The 18,443-nt window shown below is 36.3% G+C and overlaps 2 protein-coding genes across 3 annotated transcripts; both read left to right on the top strand.

Moving 5' to 3' along the window:
* The first annotated feature begins 413 nt into the window (after positions 1-413).
* LOC119799512 (SAP domain containing ribonucleoprotein) lies at positions 414-8,602 on the top strand. Its single transcript, XM_038309447.1, has 11 exons — positions 414-556; positions 2,315-2,414; positions 3,487-3,530; positions 3,612-3,682; positions 3,849-3,900; positions 4,659-4,732; positions 5,840-5,877; positions 7,122-7,147; positions 7,247-7,315; positions 7,618-7,704; positions 7,797-8,602. Exons 1-11 carry the CDS (start codon positions 524-526, stop codon positions 7,836-7,838), a joined length of 636 nt encoding a protein of 211 aa, XP_038165375.1. The 5' UTR covers positions 414-523; the 3' UTR covers positions 7,839-8,602.
* A 1,477-nt stretch (positions 8,603-10,079) lies between these two features.
* On the top strand, positions 10,080-18,443 carry ccnt1 (cyclin T1). Of its 2 annotated transcripts, none has more exons than XM_038309397.1 (9): positions 10,080-10,289; positions 11,055-11,136; positions 11,218-11,346; positions 12,004-12,064; positions 12,475-12,537; positions 13,111-13,156; positions 13,962-14,125; positions 15,315-15,385; positions 15,498-18,443. In XM_038309397.1, exons 1-9 carry the CDS (start codon positions 10,117-10,119, stop codon positions 16,734-16,736), a joined length of 2,028 nt encoding a protein of 675 aa, XP_038165325.1. In that variant the 5' UTR covers positions 10,080-10,116; the 3' UTR covers positions 16,737-18,443. The 2 variants fall into 2 exon arrangements, with proteins under 2 accessions (XP_038165325.1, XP_038165324.1); XM_038309396.1 differs by having other exon boundaries at positions 13,102-13,156.

The raw sequence follows: 18,443 nt of genomic DNA, 5'->3' as shown, positions 1-18,443 counted from the left end.
ACTTAGATTTGGGCATACAGGATTAAATAATACATTATTCAAAATAGGGAAACATATATCAGGCAAATGGGAATTTTGTGGACAAGACGAAAAAAGTAGAACGTGTTGTACGAAGTATGAAGAAGAAAGGAAGAATTTGGTTAGAGACCTAAATAAGGAGAATGTAAAATTGAATTTGATAGACATTCTGCAGAAAAGGTCAAAAAGTGTTATCAATATTTAATAAATATTTAATATTAACAGGAATAATTAGGATGATTTACTATATATTTATAGTAATAATATATATAAGTAATATTATAGATAGAGATTATATATATAGACAAATAAATACGAGAGTCTTTATGAATAGGGACATTCTGATTCACACTCCTCACCAGTAGGTGGCGGTAATGCGCACCGAAAAGTTGTTTACGAACCGCCATGTGCGGCAGGGGGCGCTGTGAGGAGTCAACCCACCGTCGAGTTCAGAAGGAGAGCAGCTCCTGTTTGATTGGAGGAAGTGGAGCATACACAGAAAAAGATGGCCGAAGTGATAGAGCTGCAGAAATTGAAGGTTGGTTTAAGCTTTAAATGTGTATTTTATTTTCATTTGCTGGGCTTATAAGCGGGGAATGCGTTGTATAAGCTTTGGCCATGGAAGAATATTCCGGAGTTATGGCTAAATAAAGATTTTTAAGGGTTAAAAGGATCCTCCCGCTGTGAGGGCTCCGACCGGCGTGTTTTCAATGAGCGCTTGCTAACAATTAGCCAGGCAGGAGACGAATGAACAAATACTGGGATTTAAAATTCTACCAGAAAAAATATTTCCATAAGAACCAATGGATAAAGCAATTCTCAGTTGGTTCATTATAATCAACTTAGAGCTAAATTTGAGTAATAATAAATATTGTGCCGCTCTAAAGTTGATACAACCCACATCATTTTACTCTGGAAATACACTTCAGAACGTTTGCGTTTGAATTAAATCTAAAATTGAGAACACCTTTAAAATAATTGATGAAAATGTAGCATAGTAAATGTCAATATTGATAATGAAAAATGTTGTAGGATTTATTTTTTGATCCTAAGCTTCTTTTTTAGTCCAATAATAACCATCATTGAATATGTTCCATATATTTATCTTATAAGAGGCTGCTCTAGGTAGGGTTGCTCACTAGCCACTTTGTTTTCCTAATTTCGTACCCATTTTTTATCCATACATCCCCATCTCCCTTAATATAATTTTAATTTTAAATCCTGATTCATACAGGTGATGAGTTATGATTTCAATGAGAGATCTGTTGGTGCATTAAAAAACTCACACAGACAGAATTCACACCTGCCTTTCAAACCTTTAAAGCAAAGCACTTTGTGATCTAGTTCTTTACCATTTTCTTCAGGTTTTTCATTTTTGTTGGTATTAATGCATATATTAGGGCTACAACTTACAATTAATTTACATATCGAATAATTCAATTTAGTTTATATAGTGCCAATTCACAACACGTCGTCTCAAGGCACTTTACAGTTGTCCAGGTCATACCGCCGAATGGATTCAAAGTTTTCTATCTGAGGAAAACCAGTTGATTGCATCGACTTATTTACTCGGATGCAATCCCTCACAGTAAGCATGCTTGTAGCAATAGTGGAGAGGAAAAACTCCCATTTAACAGGACGAAACCTCCAGCAGAACCAGGCTCAGTGTGAGCGGCCATCTGCTGAGGCCGACTGGGGTTCAAGGAAACAGAAACAGAGATACAGAAAAGCAGCTGTAAAAGGCGGCCCCATCCAGGAAACACACAGCCAGGCAGACGAGCTCTGAGCCAGCTCCCTGATAATCTGTCTATTATTTTCTCGGATAGCCAAAGGGTCCTTAAAGAATATTTTTTAGGAAATTAAACCAGGTGAAACTAAACTTTTCCACTGCAGGAGTTCCCGTTAGAGCATATGGAAAAAATGTCTTTATCTTAAATGCAAAATGTTGATATGATTACTGCTCTAAGTGGGTTGCTCTGTCAGCTAAAAGCATGTTTTAGAGTCTCTATACTCCAGTAAACAATTAATTAGTAGCTAAATTAGTTGATGATTATTTCAATATTTAATTAATCGTGATTAATTGTTTCAGCCCTAGTATAGAAAGATTTTTTCACATAAAAGTCAAAATTCCGTCCTAGATGTTATATGCCCTGCATTTGTGTAGATTTAATATTATGCTGTTTCTATAGATTTTTGCTCTGATTCCTGTTGGGGTCTTCAGAAATCATGACCCTCAACATTTACATTTATTCACTGCTGTTTACTATGTTGACAAAAAAAACACATCTGTTTGCAGCTTGCTGAACTGAGGCAAGAGTGCGATGCCCGAGGTCTGGAGACCAAGGGAAATAAAGGAGATCTGATTGCCCGACTCCAAGCCTATCTGGACGAACATGGTGAGGCTAAGCACCATTCACATTGTAATATTTAGCAGTTGTAAAGACATGTTTCCAGGATTACTACTAGGACTGAACTACATCAAGGAAACATGACATGGCAACATTTTGATTGAATAATTGAAGGGATTTATGAAAATAAGGTTAATTTATATTGTTATGTTTATATTTTTAAAACACTTTCAGTACCATATTTTTTTTTCTTTTAACTCTCTAAGGTCCATATTTCTGTGACCATTTTTTCTATAATCATTTTGCTGCTGTAACACCAGAACTTCCCCATTGTGGGACAATAAAGGGATTTTCTATTCTGTTAATATGTGATAATATGAAATGCTTTGTCAAAAATCACTCAGCGTACTTATAAAAATGTAAGATAAAAAAAATAAAAAATAAAAAAATAAGCCAGGCTCTGCAAATATAAATAATGTAGGATAACACAGAAACTGTTCAACTGTTAGTTTATCAGTTATGACTCTACATCTAAGCACAAAAAATAAGATGGGGTGATGTCACAGAAGCATAAGATGAAAATTAAACAGAAAAAAATAAGATTTGCCACAAATTAAGTGAATTAATCTATAAATTATTTCTTTCACCCATCACTAGCTACGGCTATTGATAATCAAATGGGTTTTGTGTTTCGGTTAATCTATAAAGAATTACTATAAAGAATCTTAATCTATAAAGAATTGCTCTAAATTAACACATTGAATAGACCAATATTTATAATTAAAAAGCAAAGAGTGGTGTAAACATGTAAATTACAAATGCTCAGAAATGGAACTTGAGGAGTTCTGTAGAAATTTACAGCTAATGTTTCTTCATTCTAAAAGCAAGGCAGATTTCTTGACAGTTTTAGCTGTTCTTTCAGCAGAAAGAACAACTCTGTTAACTAAATTAGCTAAAGTTAATTAATGGACTATTTAATCCTGTTAATAGTCCCAGCCCTGTTTATTTTATAGCTTGCTGACTGTGTTTAGGTTAATCTCTCTCTTAATAGTTTTATCACTATAAACTTGCTAATGTTTTTTTGTGTCCTTTATGTCTTTTTTCACTGTTTGAACAACAGAAGAAGACGTGGATGTAGACGAAGTCCTGGCTGAGGATTCTGTGGTAAAAGGACTTGTACTTATGTGATATTTTACTCTGCCTCCTTTACGTCTGTATCTGAGTTAAGGTTTCTGTTTTATTCAGGACTTTGGTAAAGTGGAGAGCACTGAGCCCATAAATGTGAACAATGGTTCTGAAGCGATTGAAAGTGAGCCGTAAGTATCTCAAAACAGTCTGCACAAATCTTTTTCGTTCACATTTTCGTGAACTTTCCTCTCTGTTATAAGAGATATGTCTGTCTTTGCTTTTGGGGAATCGCGGTTTCTGAAGAGATAAAGTTAAAGCTGCATATCCTGATTAAAATTCTGTTTTGTTTTTCAGGCCTGCTGAGAAGAAGGTGGTGAAAATATCTCCTCCATTATCTGCCAGTGAGGTATGTCTTCTCATTTAGAATGATTAAAGTTTTCTTTTCTGTTTCATCTAATGGAATTCACTGTATAGGTATAGGGCTGCATGGTGGTGGAAAAGTCCTGCAAGCATTACCCATCATTCAAAGTTTTAACATTTAATTAAATTTACCTCTATGCACAGATGTAACAGATTATTGTAAAAGTCAGTCAGCACATCAGTTTAGGTCAGGGAGGGGTACAAAGGAGTGTTTTCCTGCTGCCCTCTGGGAATAGGCTTTGCTGGATCTGCTTCGGGTCCAGCAGATTCTGCAACAGTTTCTTCCCCACCGCCATTAGACAGCTGAAAAAAACTCTAAACCATGCCACAGACTCTGCATCACAGTGATAACACCAAACCAAAAATACTGCATATTGGCCCCACTTATATTTAATGCTCTGAACTTCCATATCAATACATTTTTGCACTGTGTTTTTTCTCCCACACTGTTTACATTTGATCACTGCTGGACTTTCTGGAATGGAAATGTTCATTTACTTTCTGAAAACTGTACTAAGCAAAATATTGTTTTGTTTACACACAGTGTATACAAAATGACAATAAAGGTTGTCTAAGATGTAATGCGGTAGAAGGGGGAGGGTAGGCCTGGTAAGCTGGGTCTTCAAGGCGTAAGATAAAAGGCACCTCTCTGCTCTAAGAACTCAATTTCGGGGGAAGACGCATAAAACGAGTCTGGGTTTTCCTGGGAATTATGATCTTAACGTACCTTTTCTTTTTTAACAGAGACTACAGAAAAGAGCTGAGCGTTTTAATGTGCCAGCATCAGCTGAGAGCAAGAAGGCCTTACGTGCAGCAAGGTGAGTTCCAACTTTACATCACATTATGTTTGCTCACTATAGTTCTAATACTGTTGTCTTAACTGTAAACGTTTATTTCATTCATTCTTTTTACGACACAAAGCTTAGAATTTGGAAGAATTTGATCTGTCAATGAGAAGTTACTGTGGGTAGAAAACATAAATTGAGATAAAATTTAAAAACCGCAAGTGCCCGTTTACAGTTGCTTCTTTCTGTGTAGGGATTCAAAAGCTATTGCTATTTTATTAAATGACTTGCTAAGCATGTACATTTTCTTAAGGTAACAAAAGTAGCTCTCGTTTTAGTTGACAGCTGTTTGTATTGAAAAGGAGGGAAACTATTGATCCTTTAAGTCAGGGGTCTGGAACTTAAATCATTTAACTTTTAAATGCGTTTCAGCTTTGACACATCTGACTTCAAATTGGCCCCATTAGCAGAACTTTACTGCTTCTTAGGAGGTAGTTAAGGTGTTTATAGCAAGGGTTACATCTAAGAGTAGCAGAAAATATTTGATACTCGATACCTTTTTCAATACCACTTGGATAAAAAGGACAAATAGTTAAAGGCATGAAAAACAAATGAACTGGGAAGGCTCACCTTTTTCAATCTCCCCACGGAGAAACGCCTTCTCAAGAGAATCACAGACCGAAGTTCAATGAATATCCCAGAAATGTAGAAAAGCAATAGCAATTGTATTATGGATACATTCCTAATGAGTTTTGTATCCAGGTACAGCGCTACAGTATCGCTCAATTTTGACATTAATTAACAGGCCCCTCCATACATCACTTAAATGTTGATCCCTTGTTCTTTCTTTGGATCCTAAAATCCAGTTCAAAACTAATGGTGACCTATCTCTGTGTGGGCGAATGTTGATTCTTTAAAAAATGTATAATTACTTTTTTTCCCCCGACAAGCTGTTAATGATACCATCTCATTGTTTTTATTATTTCTACATTCTTTGTTTGATATTTATATTATATTCAGACTTATTTAACTTGCAGTCTGTGAAGCACATTGTGGTTTTATCTGTGCTATATAAACAGTGCTGTATAAGTGCAGTTTATTTAAATATTGCTGACTTTACCCTCTGCTTTGTTTCCCCAGGTTTGGCATGCCGTCCGATTCTTCTAGCCCGTCCCCAGGTATGTCGCTGTGAACACTAGATGTAACAAATGATATGGCAAACCTTCAGCAATTTAATTTTACTCAGAAATCGTTAAAAGTAAATAGTTATTTGAGGTCTCATAGACACATTGGAAATTATTAGGGCTAAAACAATCAATTTGATTAATTAATAAATTAATAAATAATTAATTAATGTTTATTTGATGATTGAAATAATAGTCAAATAATTTAGTAATTGGTTAATTGGAGTATAGAGACTCTGTATAGAGATTATGCCTTTAGCTGACAAAGTGACCCCATCACAGGAGAAATTGTACCAAAAAAGTATCAAAAAAAGGGGAAAAAAATTATAATAAACATTTAAAATATATTTGTGTACGAAAGACAAATTTTGCCTTTAAGAAAAAATTACCTTTTGGTCCGTCTATATCTTCTATCCAGAAGTTACCAAATGTTTCACCTGGTTTAAAGTCTGTGATCTTTAATGAATGTTTTGCTACCTGATTACTGATTAATGTATTGAAATAAACAATGAACAGATTGATTGATTAGTAAAATGGTAATTAGTTGCAGTGCTGGAAAAATATTTCCTTAAACATGCATAAATCTGTTCATAAGGAACCAAATCACAACAGACATCAGAGAAAGCAGTGCTCTTCAACCCTGTGCTTTAAGGTACGCTGCCCTGGATGTTATAGAGCTTTCCTTACTTCCACTACTCCTGTGTGATTAACAGGCCCTTTGCTGAACAAACATCTAATTCTGATGTACTAAAGAAAGAAAAACATTGAGCACCTTTAGGAGCAGACTTAAAAAACATAAAATCAATTTTTTCCTCCAACTTTTATTGTCATACTGTCCCAAGTACAGAGCAACAAAATTAACTCTCTGCATTTAACCCATCCCCTTGGGGAGCCGTGTGGGGTTAAGGATCTTTGCTCGGAGACCCAGAGTGCAGGCAAACCCTATTTTTCAGTTCTTGTACTTAATGCTGTAATATTTTGGATCATAGGAGAAATGCAGACTCTTTGTATATGCCCTTTAATTTGTGTCTTTAAATAATTAAAAAATAGTGGATAATTTTCAGTGTCTTGATCTTTTTAATAGTTTGTAATAAACCTTATTGTGTCTAATTTGCATTCTGGAGAAGGAGAGGGATCTTTTTTTTTTTCAGCTTCTCTCCAGTGAATTTGTGCTATAAAATGACAACATCTGCACTTTTCATAATGTATAATTATTATTTGTGTTTTTTTCTGAACAGGCGTTGTTGCAAACAGCAAAACTGGCGTAAGTTTTTCACAAGCATCCTCCTGCTTCAGCTTATCATTGAGGCTCCAGCTGATGCAGAGATGACGTTTGGTTGATGGCTTTTTTTGTCTAATTTAGGTGAGCGCTGACCTGCTGAAGAAGCGAGCAGAAAGATTCGGCATGAACGTTTCCTCAGTTTCACAAAAGGTGATAAAGTTTGTTCCTGGAAAAACTCCCATTTCAGTTTTCAACACTCAACTTTGGCATACACAGCAGATCTTTTGTTTTTAAGGACACCGTCAGGAGATATTTTATATTTTTTTTCACTTCAATATTCACAATTATTCTGGATCTTTAAAAAATAAATAAATCTGTTGGAGAATAATGCTTGAAAATGTTAAAAGCTTAGTTAACCTGCCTGCATGCTTCTCAAACAGTACTTTTGAGCAAGTTTTCATGGATTCATGCCTTTTATTATACATTTAAAACCCTGTTTCTTTTTTACTTAGATTGTGGAGGATGAAAAGCTGAAAAAGAGAAAGGAGAGGTTTGGGATCTTAACGAGCGCCCCGTCAGTTGGAGGAGAGGACGTTGAGGTAGAGTTTGGTTTTTCATCTGTAGCCTTTAGAAAAATTCATGAAGCAATCTGCTTATTAATGCCACCACTCCTGGGATTTTTTTTCTGCAGGCAAAGAAGATGAAGCGTGCAGAGAGATTTGGAAATGTTTAAAAAGATGATTGTCTTTTTTTTTTTCTTTTCTTTTTTTTGTAGTGTTTTGTTTAAGGCTGTACAACCGATAAAGTCTCAACGACTGGAATTTTATCAATCAAAGGTACACTTAAATGCAAGGTCATATCTGAGAGGTGGATTCTGGAAATGACTGTTTTCCCAGAAGGCTAAAAGCTAATACTGTATTTATCTGTTTTTACTCGCTATAAAATTTTGATGCATAGACCAACTTCTTTTGTTTCTTTTAAACTAATCTATAAAATTATGCAGCAATAAACATTTTATTTCCTGCAGCTTTTTCATGTTAAGAACTGGTTATATTTCTTTGACCCAAGCCAATTAATAATTTAAAAAAAGTGCTGCATAGAAGTTGAGCGATGATAGTGGCCTCAGATTAGGAAAAGTTCTGTTAAAGGTTGTTTTCAGGTTCAGTTTTTGGCCACATTAAGACATTATTTCATTACTCTGAAAGACAGTTGCAGGATTTTTTTTTATGACATCATCCAATGTAGCTAAACAGCAAATGGTTCATTTGAAAAATGTTCTTTTGTTCATGGCTTGAAAAATCAGTTTTCTGGTTGTTTACTAAATTTCAGGTGACAAGATGTTTCCTTGTATGTTTATTTTGTTTTAATTTACTTGTACTTTTGATTTAGCACACAGCCTTTTAATTCTTTGTCATGGAGGAGGCACCATGATACTACTTCAGGTTATCTGTCCATTTTATAACATTTTGAAATTTAAAATAAATTGTTTTGAATTTTTGGAATCTTCTGTCTTGTTTTCTATTTTTTCCTCTTGAATTGAAATAACCCACTCTTTGTTGGGGAATTGTTTTTATTCAGCCATGTAAGATCAAACACAGCATCTCAATTGGAATTTAAGCCAGACATTGATTAGCCATTTCAAAATTCATGTCTAACCTTATACATGTGAAATAACTGGTATTCTGTCATTTCTCTCCTCTATCCCACTAGGCTTGAGCTCACAAACTGGTGGTTATTCTGCTAAGGGCCTGCTCTGAAACATTCTTAAATATTTTAACAAACTTTCATATTTAATATGTGTTGATAATGACTGATTAATTATTGCGACACTTTTTAAAAATGTACATTAACAATCCTGAAGATGCAATAGTGCAATAGAATCATGTGATATTCTTTGAAAATTTGGTTAAAGGAAAATTTCTAGTGACTCAGCCAAAAAGACCTCTACCTCCAATTTGCCCTCCATCTCTGTTGCTGATGCTAAATAACTTTCAATCTGAAACCTCGGACATCATTGTCTCAATTGCTCCAGTTAAAGACAACTTTGTTTCTAAGAAGAAACATCTCCATGGAGAAGTACCCTACTAGCTAGAATTGAACAAAGAAAAAGTTGAAAAGCTGAACACAAAAGGCTGGACTCCCGGTTCATTGTAACATCTATAAAAGAGACGCCAGGTATCTTAAAGCTGAAAATACTAGAGAATATTTACTGTTTGAGATCATAATAAGGGTTTTTCTGTTTACAATACTGGTGTTTCCTGGACACCTGACGCCAAAGCTAAGGTTTTATAATCCATTCCATAATGGATGTCAAAGATGTTTCTCATCTGCTTTTGGATTGATTGGTTTTGGACACTATATTCTCTTTTAAGATTAGATAAAGCTATTTTAAAAGGTCTCAATTTATTTGACTTCTTAATTTCACCTGTCAGACTATGAAAAGGCTAGCATTTGGTTAGGGAAACTAAATAAAACCATGTCAACACAGTTAATCCACTATTTATTGTATTGAATTATTTTTTTAAATGAGCCCAGGATGGAAATCCTCTGAAAACTTTTTTTTTTTTTTTTACGCAAAATACCCTATGGGACCTTGACCTTAAAATGTTTGTGAAAGATTAATGTGACAAAAAAATTATTCAAAAACATTTAGGAGGCAAAAACTCTTTAATAGCAAAGCTTTTAGGTGTTTTGTAGCCTGATACCTCTGTGCTTCTTTTGAATGTCAGATTCTGTTTGTTAAATAGAATAATGAATATAACATATGAGCACACCAAATAATAATAATGCGTTTTTATTATATTTTCAAGAAATTAATATAAGATAAACATGCACTTTATAGTGTTAAACATCATTTACCTTTTAAGGTATGTTTTACAAGGCTATAAATTGAAAATCAAGGCGGTTAACAGAGACACCTGCTGTTCATCAGTGGGACTGCACCCCTCCCCTGGTGTGTGACGTATGTTCCTGTGACGCGGAGAAATTTTAAACTCTCGTCCTTCTCAGTGATGGCGGCTTCGTTTCGTTCTCTCCCTTCAACCTGTAATAACAAATGGTACTACACCCGCCAGCAGATCGAAAACAGCCCATCTCGGCGAGCTGGACTTGATCCCGACAAGGAGCTGTCCTACAGACAACAGGCAGCGAACCTCCTCCAGGACATGGGGCAGCGGCTCAATGTGTATCTTTTGTCGTAGTGCGTCGCACGTAGCGAACATTAGCGTTAGCTCGACTGCTAGCAAAGTATAGCTTCTCCCGAAGCCGGTACCACCAATAATTTGGTCATTTTATGTAGTTGTTATGGTGTTCTTGACGAAGCTTCCTCTTTGTTTGTATGTTTCATGTCTGTATAACATCTACACTGTGGATTTTAATCGACTACCGGCTTGTTAATGTTTCCCGACAACAGCCGAACATGCTAACCGCAGCTAGCATGGCCTGTGTGATCCACAGGCCTCCAGAAGGTTAGCTTTAGCTTTGTCTCTTTAAGTGTTAGTCATTCGAAAGAAGGAAAAACAGTGGAGGTAACCTTATAATATCCATAAAAATCGTTTTAAATGGACTGTCTTTAACAACTTAGTAATAACTTATGTGAGCTGTGATTTAGGTCTGAGCTGTATTGCTTAATGTTCTAGCAATCGGCTGACGGTAATTAGCTTTGTTTGTGTTTTCAAGTTCTTCCTATCTCGGAATATATTCTTAGCCGTCGTTAAAACTAATTTCAGCCTATTTCAAGAAGCTGACATTACACTTTCAAAGTAAACAGATATAGTATTTTTAAAGGCTGGTATTATAGAGTGGTTTATGTTAGATTAAAGGCTATGGGAGCTTTAACTTAAATATAAAAGGGATGATGTGTAATAAACTGTATAAGAGACAAACCCTATTTTGTCTAAATTGTTTGCATTGTTTTTGTGTTCAGTTGTCCTTAACTGTCTTGTCTCAGATCACAACTAACTATTAATACAGCTATTGTCTATATGCATCGGTTTTACATGGTCCAGTCATTTACAAGGTTTCACCGAAATGTAAGTATTGTCTTTTTCTTTTTATGTGTTCGGCTAATACTAAAGTAAATCTGATGAGCTTAAAATTTGTTCTTTCTTTAGGTTATTGCTCCGGCTGCCCTTTTCCTCGCAGCAAAGGTTGAGGAGCAGCCCAGAAAGTTGGAGCATGTAATCAAGGTGGCACACGCATGTTTAAACCCTCAGGAGCCTTCACCAGACATACGCAGTGATGTAAGTGTCGGCTGACCACGTAGCTAAACTGGAAATCCACAAAAAATAGTCTGTGAACATATTTGTTTTAATTCGGCTCAAAAATGTCTCTTTGTAATTTGTCTGCAAACTTTAATAATGACGCACAAGGCCTTTCTCGCTTTAAATTTCAGCAATCTCATTGAAATTCTAAATTTGTTTCCCCAATTCTATGGTACTTTTATCTTTTATTCCTGCCTCAGGTTAAAGAAGAGAATAAATCTGAGGTCTTATTTACAGAATTTAAGTATTTTTATTTGGGAGCGTTGGACAAATTTCTTGCCCAATCATATCTAGGAGGCTTGATGCATGGGTTGGGAGAGAAGAGTGAAAACAGAACTCTACAAGTTTCGGTTGCCCAGGTATTGTGATGTCTAGCAGATGTAAAACAAGAGTATCCGTTTGTGCTATGTGGTGGTAATTATGTAGTCTGCAAGGCATCCTCAGGATAACGAGAAAGACGAGTTGTAGGACGGGGCACCGCGTCGAGTGCTTATTGCCCGATCCTTGGTTTAAATGATTGAAGCCTTTCAGATAAACAGGCTAACATCTAAAAACCACAAAGCATGTTCTGTACCTCTTGTTTGACATCAATTAGAGGCCTCCCAGTGAGTAACATGCCTGTCCTCTCAACCTCAGGCTTACCTGCAACAAGCCCAAGACCTGGTCATTCTTGAGAGCATAATTCTCCAGACCCTGGGTAAGTTTAGAGGAAAACAAAAAAAAAAAAAGAAAACAACTGGGTCCCTTTGTTTCTCTCCAGAAACGTGTGTAGACTGTAAAGCTAACCTTCTTGACTTATGTTCACAGAAACGAAATGTGGTTAGCAGCACTGGAAAGAGACTTTTATGTCAAAAGGAACCACATCATTGTTAAATGACTGAAACCAGCTCCTTATTTCTCTTGTTCTCACACGAAGGGCCGCTTTTTCCCCACACATTACTTCAAATTTGAGATGGGATTAATAAAACAAATTTTCTGAATTTTCAGGGACTTTAATGTTACGTTTCGGGTGGAAGCTGGATTTAATGAAGGGTTCATGTGTTCATATTCCATATTCTGTGCTCACTTTACTGAACTCTTCCACCCTTTGTCACCTTTTCATTCCAGCTTTTGAAATCACAATTGATCACCCTCACACTCATGTTGTCAAGTGCACTCAGCTTGTTAGAGGTGAGTATCATATTTAAAGCTATGGATCAGGGGTCTGCAACCTGTGGCTCTTTGGACCAAATGCGCTGGCACTTATTAACTTAAGAAGTCATAATGCTTTTAGATACAGATAGGCTACTAAAACCCCATATTTATTGTTCTTTCAGCTTTACATTCATGTGGTTTTCACTGTCCAGTAAAAGAAAAACAAATGTATTAATCTTTTTTTAATATTTTTCTTCCATTTTAAAACCTAAAGTAAGAATTAAAATGTTGTTTTTATAATTGAAAAAGATTTTCCTAAAGTATTACTATATTAAAATATACCCTCCGTTAAAAAAATTTACATTATGGAAGAAAGAGTCAGAATTCAAATTTTTCTCTTTCGTTGAGCAAAATACTCTTCCGTACTTTAAATAGTGTGGCTTTAAAAGATTTTCCTCAGCTGGATTCGGGGCAGAAATGCCCCTTTGGATTGTAAAGGTTGCAGACCCCTGCTATAAATGTTTGTGGGAGAGCTTACATTCTTATTTTGACAGTAAACGGTTTTACCAGGTTTAAGTGTATTTTTGTTTTTCCTTTCTGTTATTCCAGCCAGTAAGGATCTGGCCCAAACATCATACTTCATGGCCACAAACAGGTATATGAACACTTAAATGCGAAAGCTTAATTTACAGTGCCTTTAATTCATGCCTCTGTGACCTTTTGGTCGCATACAAACAAACTTTAATGTTAGTTACTGGGATTTTATATAATAGAATAAGTGGTGCTTTTCTATAAATGATCCATAACTTTTAGTAGTGTGTCAAAATTCCCGATCAAAAAATTCAGTTGAACAAGTATTTGTTGTCTGCCATGGGAAAATCTGTTTTGGGCAAAAGCACTGAATTACATATCAAATCAAAATGAATTGTTTCGTTGTCAAATATCAATTTAAAAACAGTTCAATAATGTCATAAAATAAAGCATTAAAAAAAGAGGAAGTAGGCAACAGTATTAGATTTAAAGGTTTAAAGACAATGAACTAACCTGTCTACTGAAACTAAACCTAAAACCAGAATATCTCTGGGGAAGTGGTAGCAGTGACTGTCCTGCTTTCATTTAATTGAATAACAATGTTTTATTTATATATATATATATATATATATATATATATATATATATATATATATAGCTATAGCAAAGGGAACTTAAACAAAAACAGATTCAGGGAGGGACATTATAAAAGTCAACATACTGTGTGTTTGGTCTATTGTGTGAAATCCCAGTGACGTGCGTTCAAAGTTTTTGGGTTTCAATGTGAAAAAATTTCTGTAGATGTGCTCCAAGTATTCTGCCATTTAGATTATGCAGTTTTGATTTTACTTTTGTGTTAAAAAAAATTTTTTTTTCTCTTTTTCTCCCTCTGATTTTTGTTCCTCTTCTGGATATATGATGCCACCCAGTCTACACTTGACAACATTTTGCCTGCAGTATAGTCCGCCTATTGTCGCTTGTGTGTGCATCCATCTTGCCTGCAAATGGTCCAACTGGGAAATCCCCGTCTCTACGGATGGAAAACACTGGTGGGAGTATGTCGATCCCACAGTTACCCTGGAGCTGCTGGACGGTATGTGTTGGAATCTTATCCTGTTCTGTTTGTCATCCAATAAAGGGCAGATTAGGTTCAAAGACGGACGTGTGTATATATATATATATATATATATATATATATATATATATATATATATATATATATATATATATATATTAGTGCTGTCAATCGATTAAATTTTTTTAATCGCGATTAATCGCATCAATGCCTGAGTTAACTCGCGATTAATCGCATTTTAATCGCACATTTTTTTCCTGATTGAAAATCATTTAAATACTCTCGATGACATACAAAAAAATACATACAGGCTAGGTTTGTGCCAATGTTCTTTTTTTAAAATGAAAACAGGTCACAGATACTGATTTATGCCAAAAATAACAAATACGTAGGCAAAAAAAGGCCCTGAAAACAGGCTGATGTAAAAGACAGTCTTTACAGTTAATACAGTCTTTTGAACAAAGACAAGCATTTTACCCTACTGCTATAAAATTTAGTAGAGTTAACATTAGATGTTAATTAACCAAGGTAATAATGAACAATTTTCAATCAATACATCAAAATCAATAGACCGTCATCACTAGATGGAGGTAGTCTATACTCTAGAAAGTTACTTTTCAGCCTCTTAACAAAAATGAGAACACACACACACACCCACTCACCCACACATACACACACACACGATACCGATCTGTTGCGTACACAGACGGCAAGAGTGCCGTAGCAGGTTCCATTTCACCTCAGTAATCTGTTTTCTCAGCGTATTTCAGGTTGCTACTAGTTACCAGACACTTTACTTGTTTGTTGGTGGTGGGGCTTAAAGAAAAGGCACTAGCGTCACCCAGTGTATGAGCGTCTTTTTTCCTTGAGGAGCTCCGCTCTCGAAGCCTATGAGAAATGCATGGACTGGGGGGAAATAGCCCCGCCTTCCCGCAAGCTGCAGCGGGATGTACTTGGAAAATTGTACCATAAAACCACATAGTGTTAATCTCACGTTAAAAAAATTATCGCCGTTAAAATGGCCTTGCGTTAACGCGATAATAACGCGATAATTTTGACAGCACTAATATATATATATATATATATATATATATATATATATATATATATATATATATATATATATATACACAAAACATAATTGTTATAACGGAACTGTCTGTTTCTTAACTTGGTTTTTTAGATTTCTAAACTTAATGTTTTGCAGAGCTAACCCATGAGTTTCTTCAAATCCTGGAGAAAACACCCAGCCGTCTGAAACGAATTAGAAACTGGAAGGTATTTTTGCCTTTTTTTTTTTTTTTCTCAACGCATTTTCTATTAGCTTTTCTGCAATTTAACTTTTATTTACAATTTTGTTCTTTCTTTCCCTCCTCTCCTTCACCTGTAGGCTGGTGGTCAAACGCCAAAAGCTAAGCCTAAAGTCCAGGAGGAGGGAGACCAAAGGGACACCATGATCAGCATGATCTCCATGGTGTCGCCAGAAAGTACCGTGGCCGGCTTGATGAGTCTCTCAGCTCCGCCCTCTGCCTCCTCTTCCTCGTCCGTGGGTGACAAGGACCGGGCGGTACCAGGCAGTGCTGCGACGTGGAGCGGAAAAGGTCAGGTTGGAACTGAGCCACAACAGCCACCCAACAATGAGGTCCACACCCCAGCCAAGGTTTCACTGAGTGAATATCGGGCCAAGAACGCTGACGTCCTGGCTGCCCAAAAGAGGAAGCTGGAGAACATGGAGGCCAGTGTAAAGAGAGAGTATGCCAATGCAGCTCAGGCTCTCATTGGTCAGCAGAGGAAGCATCATCACCAGCAGTCCAGCTCCTCCTCTTCCTCTGACATCAACCCCTCACCTATAGTTCTGAAAATCCCTTTGGAGAAGGAGCGCTCCGACAAACATTTGAAAATGCGTTTTCCGATGCCGGTAGGCGGCAGCAGCGGGCATGGCGATAGAGGCCAGGATCCAGACATTAAAGTCAAAATCCGAGTGCCGGAGAAGCCAAGGGGGGGTTTGGGAGAGGAGGGCAAAAGCAGGGACAAGCACAGGGACCGGTCTAATCATCATCATCACCAACACCATCAACACCATCATTCCTCTTCACACAAACATTCATCCAGCTCCAGTGGTTCACTGGGAAGCAGCAAAAAGATCCCAAGTGACTCCTCTAGATCAAGTTCTTCATCCTCTTCCAGCTCCAGAAAGAGGACACATTCCCAAGATCCATTAGCAGGATCCCACCCTGCCTCTAAGGTTAGCAAGACCTCCAGGAACCCCTACCAGCTGCCGTCCTTGTCTTCCTCATCTGGACAAACTCTGGGTCACGCTTCTGACGTTCTGCCTTCTCTGGGCCTTTCCCACCACCAGGGTACTTTCCCACATTCAAAAGGGGACAAGATGGACACTAATGGGCACAGTTCAGCAGGTGGGACCCAGTCTAATGAGTACCAGGACACTTTTGAAATGCTGAACTCACTGCTGAGCGCGCAAGGTGTCCAGCCATCGCAGCCATCCATGTTTGAATACAGATCCCAGTACGGGGACCACCGGTTCTCCAGTGGCTCTAGAGGGAACAATCCCAGACCTCCACCCCTGCCTTCAGAACCGCCTCCCCCTCTTCCACCACTACCCAAATGAGTGTCTGATCAGGAGGCCATTTTTATGTAGATTTTACTTGAAATCACATGCATTCATTTTTGTCATGTAAAGTGTTGTAAAGAAAAAAACAAAACAAACATAAGTTTAGCTTTTTTTATTATATTCACCCAACATGTATATTTTTTTGTAAGTATCAGGGTGACAGCAGAGAAATGTAACAACACGTTTAGAGGTTTCTGGTTTTACATGCGGCAATAATGAATTTAGGAGCCTTGCAAAAATGTAAAGAACAAAAAAATGTGTATTCTTTTCCTTCTGCTCAATTCCAAGGAAATATGATGATGGGATTTATGTTGATGAAATTGAAACTGCCAGCGGATATATTTTAGCCCTTTTTTGTACCGTTTTTTTACAGTGTTATTTATTGAGTGCTTTTTAAAGAAAAACGTCGAACTTAAGGTTCCTTCCTTCCTTTTTCTGTATGCAAAGGGAGAGATGTTTTCATCAAGACTGTACAGGCAAGTTAGACAGTGCATGTCAGCAAAGCCATGTTTTTAAATTTCATTTTTTTAAAAGATTTTTAACCTGCCTCTATATCTAAGAGCTCCTTTATTTGGGTTACTTGTATGAAGATTGTATTGTGGAATCCTTTTTCTATTATTTTCATCCTAAAAATGATAAAAAAGAGATGTAATGAAGCTTGTACTGTTTAGTTTTTAAGTGTTGCAGTCATTGTTTTAAATGGTTGTAAAATGTTCATATTCAGTTATTTGTTAAATACACTAGCTTCATACACTGAACAGACACATCTTTCAAAGGTTTAATCATATCTACCCAGTCACAGTCATGAAGGACAGACATGTATTGTCATCTTTGATGGTTATTAGGATGTTTCAATGTATAATCCCTTGCGTTAACACTGTTCTGTTTCAATCGTATTGCAATTGTCTGATTGCTTCTGACATACAGATATTAATCCAAGGCTTGATTATTTTTATTATTTTTTTTTATCTATCCAAAAATGACCACTCTTAAAAAACAAAAAACGTTGCACGTCCTCTAAAACTATCTTAGATGAGCATACCTCCATCCCACGGCCTTGAACATGCAGTCCCAAGGAGAATTTAAATTGAATTCTTAAGCAAAATGGCAGATTTTTTTATTTATTTATTGGCTGTATATTTTATTCACAAAGATTTATGTGGGTATTTGTCATATAAACAAACTTGAATCTGCCTCCTATCAGTTTATGTAAAATAATGTTTATGGTGATGCAGTACAACAAATCAGCCATGTAAATTAATTGATTCCCCTCATAAATTATAAATGTACTGGAAAAGAGGCTTTTAGTTCTAACAGAAATGGTGAATGCACTGAATATTTATATTTGTGGGGGAACCTACAATGAAATTAAAGTGTTACATGTATAGTGGCGAAACTACTAGTTTATTTCCAATATATTGTCATTTAAAAAAGAATTGGGACAACTGTTTCAGTTTAAGTATTAACATGCTGTGAGAAAGACTCATTTTATATTTCATATAGGGTGAATGGAAGACACTCATGCAACCTAACAATGCAAAAAATTACAATAGCCTACGTTTCTTGTTTAATTTCTTGGTGTTTTTATGGACACTCAGGTCGGGAAATAAAATCATTGGATTTTTTTCATTAAGTTATATGTGAACAATGTTTTTGATAAAATGTGGTTGCTTTATTCCGGAAGTCAATAAATATTTTAATGAA

The sequence above is a fragment of the Cyprinodon tularosa genome, unplaced genomic scaffold, assembly GCF_016077235.1.
Source record: "Cyprinodon tularosa strain WSP-4 unplaced genomic scaffold, ASM1607723v1 ctg66, whole genome shotgun sequence".
In the NCBI taxonomy this organism is placed as follows: domain Eukaryota; kingdom Metazoa; phylum Chordata; class Actinopteri; order Cyprinodontiformes; family Cyprinodontidae; genus Cyprinodon; species Cyprinodon tularosa.
Note: the sequence above shows the minus strand (reverse complement) of the source record. Positions and strands in the feature narration are given on the sequence as shown.

Bases quoted from the DNA above. Each gene is read 5' to 3' on its own strand.
- LOC119799512 (XM_038309447.1), top strand. From the start codon at position 524: ATGGCCGAAGTGATAGAGCTGCAGAAATTGAAG. The intron at 557-2,314 runs GTTGGTTTAAGC...ATCTGTTTGCAG, and splicing joins TAGAGCTGCAGAAATTGAAG to CTTGCTGAACTGAGGCAAGA. The intron at 5,878-7,121 runs GTATGTCGCTGT...TTTTCTGAACAG, and splicing joins TTCTTCTAGCCCGTCCCCAG to GCGTTGTTGCAAACAGCAAA.
- ccnt1 (XM_038309396.1), top strand. From the start codon at position 10,117: ATGGCGGCTTCGTTTCGTTCTCTCCCTTCAACCTGTAATAACAAATGG. The intron at 12,538-13,101 runs GTGAGTATCATA...TTTTCCTTTCTG, and splicing joins GTGCACTCAGCTTGTTAGAG to TTATTCCAGCCAGTAAGGAT. The intron at 15,386-15,497 runs GTATTTTTGCCT...CTTCACCTGTAG, and splicing joins AACGAATTAGAAACTGGAAG to GCTGGTGGTCAAACGCCAAA.